The sequence below is a fragment of the Cyprinodon variegatus genome, unplaced genomic scaffold (genome assembly GCF_000732505.1).
Source record: "Cyprinodon variegatus isolate N-32 unplaced genomic scaffold, C_variegatus-1.0 Scaffold176, whole genome shotgun sequence".
Classification (NCBI taxonomy): domain Eukaryota; kingdom Metazoa; phylum Chordata; class Actinopteri; order Cyprinodontiformes; family Cyprinodontidae; genus Cyprinodon; species Cyprinodon variegatus.
Window position 1 is genome coordinate 1161975 of NW_015150629.1, and position 9862 is coordinate 1171836.

Genomic DNA, 9862 nt, shown 5'->3' on the forward strand with positions numbered 1-9862 from the left:
AATGGTCCAGCGGCCTTTCTCTCTTGTATAAGAGTTATTTTTTATTTTATTTTTTTTTATTTATTTTTTTACTCTTCAAAGGGTAATTTATCTTTGCAAGCGAAATCTCAGATAAAACAGAGCAAATGCTCGGCTTGATGCGACTGAGCAACTATAAATAAAAATAATTGTAATCCAAATCATATAAAATAAAACCATGTTTCTCATTTACCCCAAACTAAATCCTTTATTTCATTTTTATATTTAAATTATATTCTAAATTATTTTTATTTGTTGAGAATAAAATATTTAAGAAAGTTTGGAGAAAAAAAAAAATGTTTCCCCTCTTCTCCGCCTTAATTGGTTTTGAAGCTTGACGCGCACCGATGAGCAACATATTGACACATGATGTGTATTTATGAGGTAGCCTAATATTGTTACATGCATAAATCTAACCAGAAAGAGGGAATGTTTTCCGTCAGAACAGATTCCTTTCATTAGAAGCACCTCTGCAGGAGCGGGAGCAGACAGAGAAGCCCTTTCCCTTTTCCCATGGGGATCGGATAAATATAGCGCCTCACACACACACTCACCATTTGCTGTTTGTCTAAACGCGATTAGCCAGACACAACTGCGAAACTGTTACCTTTATGGTGGCCAAGCCGCAGAATATTCTGTAATCTGATCTGGCTGTGATGTGATGGGAGATGAAAATATGAAAATAAACTGTGACCTCAGGCCGAGGATCGTTGGTCGGAAACCTGGAAACATATTTGTTTCAACTAACCTACTTATGTGTTTAAAAAAAATGCTATCCAAAATATATTATAAACATTTATTATTGTCTTTTTTTTTTATTTTGATACATTTTTTATTGCTTGACGATTGATATTTTGCGCAAATATTATTATTTAACTACTCTACTGATCTTTTTCTGTGAAATTTGAATATTATGTGAATAGAAATTAGTACCACTTGTGTAGAAAAATAATTGTTACTATTAAATTTCACATTTATAAATTTGTTGATTTAAGCTGTAAAGTTACAACAAAAAAATTAGATAATAAGGTTCATAAAAAAAATTGTGCCATTTTGTCCTTCTTTTAAAATATCAAAAACCATTATTCTTAACGAATATAAACAATAAATATCACTGAAGATTAAAAAAATATGTTTTACATGTTTTTTTTTTTATTTATTAGCGTTTTAATTATTTTCTTTAATAAATGGTTATAAACAAAAAATTTTACTCTTATTTATAAACAAAATATCTAATATCTAATTATGAGTAGACCAAATCTCCCATTAGTGTTTCGTTAATTGTAATTTCTAAAAGAAATGAAAGTAGTTTTAACTTTTTCATAAATTTATTTACAAATGATTTCAGTTTACAACACCAAATAGCTACATAGAATTACATATATTTGTTTATTATTATTATTATTATTATTATTATAAACAGTCTTTTTGCACTTGTTCGTGTCTTGTATGAAATGTGTCAAGTCAATCATCCAGTAGAAAATAAAAAAAGAAAAATCGAAATAATTATCACAGATCTCAAACAGGAACAAAGGACAGCTAAAAGTCAAATGAGTAAAATTTTTCTCCCTTTTTTTTAAAAAACAAATATTTACAAATGTTACCTGTACATAGAAAGCCTACTTTCCTTTTCTCTGTATTTCAAGTCTTTTTTCATTGTATTAGAGTCCAATGCTGTCTATTTATTTGTGCTCTCCAGTGATAAAGTCTCTATAGAAAAATAAGAGTTTTTTTTGTTTTTGTTTTTTCTTGGTTTGAGTCACTGTGAGGGCCATTTGGACACTGCCGTCGCTGAAGGTAAAACGTGTCCAGAAATAATGTTTGAAGGGACGCTGAGTATAGGAGCGATAGCAGCAGAGGTCCGGGTCAGAGAGAGAGACTGCGCGCTCAGCAGGGCCGACTGAACGGTGACAGGAGGCCGCAGGAAAGCCTGCGCGGCGCCGGGCGTGACGGATGACGCGCTGGAGACCCCGATAATATTCTCTATGCTGAAGGACGGCCGGTTTGAAGGTTCGGATTTGATCATGGACGCCGTGCTTAGGCTGTTGAGCTGCAGCTGGAGACTCGGGCTCAGCTGAGAGTTGAACGCCTTTCTGTTGAGCTCCGCCGAAGGCAGCAGGGGGACGCCCGGCGGCAGCATGTGACCCACAGGTGGGATGTAGGGATACTGCAGAGCCGCCGGGTGGGAATAAGCCGGGTGGATCCCGTAGTGTCTGCCGTATGGGCCTCCGAGGCTGTATGCCCCGAAACTCTGCATCATGAGCGCGGTCTGATCCCTCAGCACGTCCGGCTGGACTCTCTTGAACCTTTTCCTCCTCCTGAGGAAGCTGCCGTTGTCGAACATGTCCTCAGAGGCCGGGTCCAGGGTCCAGTAGTTGCCCTTTCCGGGGTTGCCGGGTTCCCGTGGGATTTTCACGAAGCAGTCGTTCAGGGATAAGTTGTGCCGGATGGAGTTCTGCCACGCAGGGAACTTCTCCCGGTAATAGGGGAAACGGTTGCTGATGAACTCGCAGATCCCGCTGAGGGTGAGCTTCTTCTGCGGGCTTTGGAGGATCGCCATGGTGATGAGGGCGATGTAGGAGTAAGGCGGCTTTACCAGGCTGCTCTTGGGCTTCTGGATCACTCCTCCTGGCGCTGCGCTCTGGTCATGACCTTCTCCTTTCCCTGCGCCCGATTCCCCTTCCCCGGAGCTCTCGCAGCACGGGCTCCCTCCCCCGGACCTCATCTCCTCCTTTTCCACCTCGATCTCGTCCTCCAAGTCATCGTCAACCGTTTCTCCGCGAAAGCCGTGCAGGATGCTGCCTCCCCCCGGGCTGTCACAGTCGCTGTCCACCCTCTCCATGCCCTCATCGTCTCCTTCGCCCACCACGTCTATATCCACGTCCTCTGCTGTGAGCACAGTTTGGCCGGACATGTCGCTGGCTCGATCGCTGCCTCCAGAGAGGGTCATCTCACGGCGGACTCGCACTTTAATGTAAAAAAATTGGATAAGGAAAAAAAACTCACTGGGAAAAGCTGTGGAGCGGCAAGTGCGCGCACACCAAGTGCTCCGCTGTACCAAGAAAACAGACTGGGTAAAGTTCTGCAAAACTTCAACCCTCTAGAAATAGTCCCTGCTCTGAGAGTGAGCGGGCCTGCAGAGCGGTGCGTTTTTGCATCAGTTGTCTGGAGAGAAAGCGCAACTTTTCTTCTCCCTATTCGCGCTTCAGTGTCTCATCAGCAGCGGTGCGCCTCCCGTAACCAGCGACTCGAAATGACACACACTGCTTTTTAGAAAAAGACTGGAGCTTTTTAGCAGGACTGACTGATAGATTACTCCCCCCCTCCCTGTATTAGATATACTATCAGAGCTGGACACGTGGTTTAGTGACGCCACACCCCCCCTCACCACCTCTCATCTCTCTTTTGCTTCCAAAGCCTTGCTCTCTCCGTGAAAGCATGCAAACTGGAGTTGTTTCGTGGATTTGTCAACAATGGGGCATCAGCAGAGCGCTGCTTTCCGCTGATTTTCCGTGTTCTTCCGTCATAGACCATTTAACGTTTGCGGTGGGAGGAGGAGGAGAAGGAGGAGGAGGGGGAGAAAATTGGCCTGCATGAGTGAAAGATCTGATGCGCTCTAACGTGGCTGCGCAAAAACAACCTTTAACTTTTGTTAATTCGAGCACTGTTGACAGCTGCAGAGCAGCAACGGCGACAGCTAAGTTAAAGGAATCTGTTTTATTAAGTTCTGTGTTTTTTTTTAACCTTTTTAAACTGGGTGCAATTGTGCATGAGGAAGATTGTATTTCTGTGTATATTACTGCTTTATCTTTTTTGTCTGTTGTGAGCCTGCGATGCAGCGCTTGATGTTTGCATTAATACCTAGACCCCGCAGAGAAAAAGAAATCAATGTGCTATAGCACAACACATGATTTCCAAGTCTATTTATTCCTGCAGGATTAGTGGAAGAACGTGAAGAAGCAGCTGCTGCAGCATCGAGCATGAATGTTGGGGGAAGAGGAACGGATTTCCTTAACAGTTTAGTAGAGGTGCAAACGACCCTAATCATTGCATGTGTTTGCATTTGAAAAAAACTAGGAAATGTAGGCAGCGGGTGAATGCAAAGAGAGGCATTTTTTATTCACGAGCTTGGTGACTAAGGTTGAGTTGGGAAAAGAAGCGATCCTGGCTTTTGGGCGCTAATATTTGCAGTTTATATTTTGCAGGAAAAAAATGATATATATATTTTTTATTTTAACTGCGGCAAAACCAGGCTAAGAACATATGTGATTAATCAGGGAACTGTTTTCTTATTAATAAAAATATAAATTTAACGAAAAATTCTCGCTTTAAAATAGAAAAAGATGATTCATATTTATATTTCATTTTACTATTGCAAGAATTGTAGTATTTCCATTTAATAATATGTGAATTTCGTGTTTTATTAATCCAGTCATTGGTTAATCGGTTATAAAAACAGATTAAAACAGAACAAGAGTTTAATTGGATTATCTCATTTATGAGTTTTCTAGACTGAACATTTTCTTTGCCTGTGCCGTTTTATCTGATCCTAACAGAACTGCGCAGAAAAGCGCTTCTCGTTTTGACACTTTTACTGCTATACGGGATAAAAGCAGATTAATCAGAATATATCATTAATAACGTGTGTTCGGGTCAGAGGGACGGAAACCCGCTCTCAAATTCTCCTGTCTAATCCGCTGCTGACCTGTGAGATCCTTAGGTCCGTCAATATACGGACTACTTAGTAGATGAAACCAGAGTCAACATTCATGCTGTTCATCCACGTTGCACGCGTGTTTAAGAAATCGCTCATTTGTTTGCTGCTTTTCTAAATGCCAACACGCACCTTTAATATTTTTTTCCCGAAAAATATTATTTTCTAAGATATATATATATATATATATATATATATATACAGTATATATATATATATGCATGTACAGATGGATGGATATTAATGGATATCAATTTAGAAAAGGAATAATTATTATTTGTATTTTGATAAAAAAAATAGTAATCAGTGGACAATGTTTATTTTTGCATAGCAACAATCAACCCCTTTTCATTGCTGTCCAGCTTTGTGCAAGCTTCTGTTTCCTACTCATTTCAAGCTTCCTCAAAAGATCAATAAAGATTTATATTGACATTATACCTTGACCAGCCCAAAAGGTTAACATTACCTCTTACTTTTTACCTTTTTCTCTTTTTAAATGCTCTACTAATAACTGAAATCATCACATTTTTCTAAAGCTTAACTTGGTATGGTGTGTATGATAATTGTTAAACATATAACAGAACCCGTTTTGTGAAATAATAATTGAGCTTGAATGCTTTAAAACTTTATTTATTTATAGATGCTGATGGTTTGAAAACAGAAGTTATTTAGATCTAATCCTTCGTTTCATATTTGTCTCAGCTTTGATATCCATTTTCAAATGTGGCATTTTAAAAGGCTGGGACTGATAAACAGATTCCAAATGAATTAGTTCAGAGAGCCTCAACACAGTTTGCTAAAGCAGTGTGAGAGAGTTCAGTGCAGTTTATTGTATTTTTATTGTATTGTATTTTCAGTGAAATTTACAAAGGCTTTGAAAAAGAAAATGTTTTAAGATGATGCATGAGTCAATCTTCTGTAGAACCACATTTTGTTATAATTGCAACTAAGGAGGTTTTGGTTCATGACTCTACCCCCAATGCACAATAGAGGTTGATGATCTTCAGTTAAAAGCAATTTTCAATTGGTTTTTTGATCTGATTTTTAGATCTGAGGCATGGATATGCTAAATCAATTTAAGCCAATTTTATTTCTAAGCACTAAAAACAGCACATCTGAGTAAAGTACTGAACTGGCAGCATCTAATAGCTCTTGATCAGATTTTTGACTCTGCCAAAGTCTACCACTGCCACTTTCATGTTTCCCCATGGGGTTGGTATAAAAAAAACATATTTTTATAAATTATTTATTTATTTATTTTTTGGCTAATCCCCCATAATAGTCAGGTTTTTAAAGTACGAATAATTGTAATTGTGACTATTCTCCTTAACAGGGTTTTGTCCTTGTAGAGTTTCAGGTTTGCTTTTCCATTTTCCATTTTAGATAATGGATTGATAACCCCGGCATGAATGTTCCCATGCCTGTCTGCATTTCTTTAGTCTGCAGTGCACTTTATTTATGTCCTCGAAGCTTTCACAGAAAAACTTAAACCACTTTAATTGGGCCCATTTGTTTAATGAAAGCTGAATATGATTGGCCTCACTATACTTTTTTGTAATTCTGCCAAAATAGATGCACACCAGGCTATTCAAATATTTATAAGTAAAAATTATTAAAATCCTGCATCATTTTTTCCTCCTTACAACCCTCTGCTATGTTGTGTTGTTCGAAGAAAGAAAAACGTTTTGGGATTAAAAAAACAAAACGTGTTCAACACTTTTACACATGGATATACTGAACTTATATTATTTGACAACATTTTACTATATACCTTTAGAGATAAATGAAGTTGCAGTGAGATAGCCTTAATCCAAATATGAATACCAAAATGACTACATTTTGATTTTTTTTTTTTTTTTTTTTTCAGATATTTCTGTCTTAAGTATTATTAGGCAACTGACTATTAGGCAACATAATAGAAAATAACAAGGACATGATTTTTAAATCAATTGATTTTTATTTTTTTTTTTCTATTTTTTTTATCTCTAGACACTAAGGAGCGCCCCCTAGCGTTGATTAAATTGTAGCTTCACCGACGCAATGTCCCACCTAAATTATNAATTTACACATAAATATTTTTTTATTTTAAAAACTATGTAAATGTAGGCATGTTTCACAAATAGCCTATGCAACATTAAATGATTTGAAAATCCTCAGAATTGTTGTTATTATTTATATTATTTGTCCTTTCATACTGCAAGCAGAAACCTCTCGTTAACTGATTTTGTTTTTTGTCTGGCAGGTGCAGCAAGAACAGTCTGCCCAAGGCATAAGAAAACCAAACTCCAATGAACTCCACCATGTTCTAATGCCAGCAGGGGGCTCTACACTGATCACCTTGACTTACAATACAGATTTCAGATAAAAATAAAATAAAATAAAATAATAAAATAAAAAAATCTTCAAATTATGTCTAGAATTTCAAATTTAAAAATTTAAAATTTTCTTTAAAGATTTATTAAAAGAAATCAAAACAAATACAATTCTACACAATTTAAGCATTTGTTAAGCTCTGAAAACATCAAATAAAGCAGAAGATAATTAAATATCCTCATATATTTTCTACTGTATATAAATGAAGTGTACATTTTATTGTCTCTAGTTTTTCTGTTGTTCTGGTTATTTTTTAAACTGTTGTCTAATTAATATAATTAACCTGTTACATTTAGTTAAATTAAAAAGTTCAATTTCAATTTCACCAGTAGGCTATATTATAATTTCTTACACATATATTTATATACGCCCACTATATATTCCTGGTGTCTTTGTATTGTGTGAAGGCAGTGTAGTTACCTGCTGATAAAAGCTCACTGAAACAGCACAGAACGAGTGGGGGCTTTCAAACCCGTCCTTCCAGTGATCTTTTGAAGCCTCATAAATCCGCTTTTATACCTCCGCAGTTTGTTAATGAAATGTGCGTTTCAAGCACACATGCGCGGCTTAGCGCGACAAAAACCTTTTAGTATAACAAGCCATCTTGCTCCTGCATGAAACCGTTGGACACAGAAGAGATGCGGCTGCAGATCAGATGATGGAAACAGCGTTGGATAAACTATAAACCCACCACCAAGGTCGCTGATATAACAAATAATTGTGATCATAATAAGGTGCTGCTCTGGTGAACTCTGATGAATAGATCCCCCCCTCCCTCCCTTTAGGTTTTATTTGCTGCAGCTGGATCTAGAGGTCAGGGTCAACTTCTAAGACATAAGATCAGTGTTTGAAATTAGGTATTTTGGGTTTGACAGAAGTTTAAAATATATTATTTCTAAGCATCTTTGCACAACTATTAAAAACATTTTGCATTTTTTGTATTGATTTCGAAACTGTCTTACATTAACTTGTAGCAGGATTCTGTGCGTCTTTTTTCTTAATGCGCAAAGTGCAACCCTGTCTGGCGGTACTGTCTCAATTCAGTTAAATGCATCTTGTCGCTATTTTACGATATGATGAATTCCTGCATTGTTGGCGTGTCTGTAATTACACTAATTATTTGAAACCAGACGCAAAATCGTCACCCTGTCAGGTTTAATAACAAACAAAAACCTCAAGCTTGAACTTAAAAAAAAAAAAAGTGGTGCAATAATATGGAATGTATATCTATCCCACAAATTGAATGTTTCACATCGGATAATGTGGATTTGGGGGATCTCTGCAGGAGAGATGAAAGCAGGGCAAGGTTTGTTTCCTTTCTCCCCAGTTTTATTTTTGGGAAAATCTCCATCTTTAGCTTCTTCCACAGAGGCCACTCCATCAAGCTGCGAATGTGTCAAACAATATGACGGAGCTCATCTTTAAGCGCTCCTCCTGCTGGATGTACGGCACGTTTCTCTATCACACCAGAGCACCGATGGAGGGCCAGACACAGAGCCGCGCGCCTGGCTCATGCGCGCGCGGGACTTTGCGCGTGACAGATTTTCTGCATGTTGGAGGGCCCCATTGTGGATAGAGGAAGAAAAAATAAAATTCCTGACTTGTTTTTGTGTTCATTTATTTAATCTTTTTATTGATTTGGATACGTTAGATAGTAAAATTGCGATTTTATTTTATGAATTAAATTCGAATATGATTAATTTCCCTTTCCACAATTTTACACCCGTCTGACTTTTCACTCTTCAAAGGAAAGAAAAAAAATATTTTTGTTTGATTCTTATTCAAATAATTTAGGCCTAATTTTTTCAACATCCATGTTTTATAATTAGTTTTCTATAATTTATTTGTCTTAAAAAAAGGTTTGCCACCTGACCGCTGCTGATAATCCTGGTCCCTACGAAGAAAACTCAAACTTGGAGGGTTTTCCGCTGCTGTTGGTGGGAAATTGACACCTCCAGCTAAATGCAGCTGGGGATTACCATGCCAATGTATATTTGTTAAACACTTGCAATGTCACCCAGTTTGTAGCTCTTTGTCATTCAGATGGAGACTGAAAGTGAGGCATCGGGATATTGTCTTGCTGTGTGAGGGCACGCATGAGGCAGTTTAAGGCCACAAACACGTGTGAATTGGCCCAACTACTTTACGCACAGGCAAAACACGCAGTCTAGCTCACTCCAAAGCGTTGTTAGCGTAAAAACGACAATGAACCTTTACCTAAGAAGCCAACCGAGACTGTTCTGCAAAATTTTGTTTGTTTTTCCTAATAGCTCTTAATAGGACCAAGACTGATCGATCAACAAGATAGTTTGCTCTTATTGTTTACAATAAAAATAGGCCTGATGATTAATATATGCTGGAAAAAGTTCTCAGTTTTCAAAAAAAAACAAAAAAAACAAACAAACTGAAAGTCATCTAATCTTAAATTATATTAAGATATATATAATTTTCTTCTGCACAAATAATGAAACATCTCAACAGGACACTTCCTCAAGAAGGTTACTTATAAAAATGTGCACCCTGCAGATTTTCATGTTTGCATATGAGCCAGGTTTAAAAGGACCTTTCATTCAGCACGACCCTTGAACTCAATATCCTCTGCCTATTGATGCATACATTTATATCTAACATCACAGTAAATTACCTTATGCATTCGCCTGCCCTGTACCCATAATAATGTTCCTTCACCTAATCTGTCAGGTTCCACTCTGAGACACTTTACCTCTTGTCGAACCCAATTACTGCAGAAGATGAGAA

At 37.6% G+C, this 9862-nt stretch overlaps 1 protein-coding gene across 1 annotated transcript; it reads right to left on the reverse strand.

Annotated features, from left to right (window-relative positions):
• Positions 1-1416: 1416 nt before the first annotated feature.
• On the reverse strand, positions 1417-3342 carry foxd3 (forkhead box D3). Its single transcript, XM_015378648.1, has one exon. The coding sequence runs from the start codon at positions 2966-2968 to the stop codon at positions 1778-1780; it is 1191 nt and encodes a 396-aa protein (XP_015234134.1). The 5' UTR covers positions 2969-3342; the 3' UTR covers positions 1417-1777.
• Between the last annotated feature and the right edge of the window lie 6520 nt (positions 3343-9862).

Bases quoted from the DNA above. Each gene is read 5' to 3' on its own strand.
- foxd3 (XM_015378648.1), bottom strand. From the start codon at position 2,968: ATGACCCTCTCTGGAGGCAGCGATCGAGCCAGCGACATGTCCGGCCAA.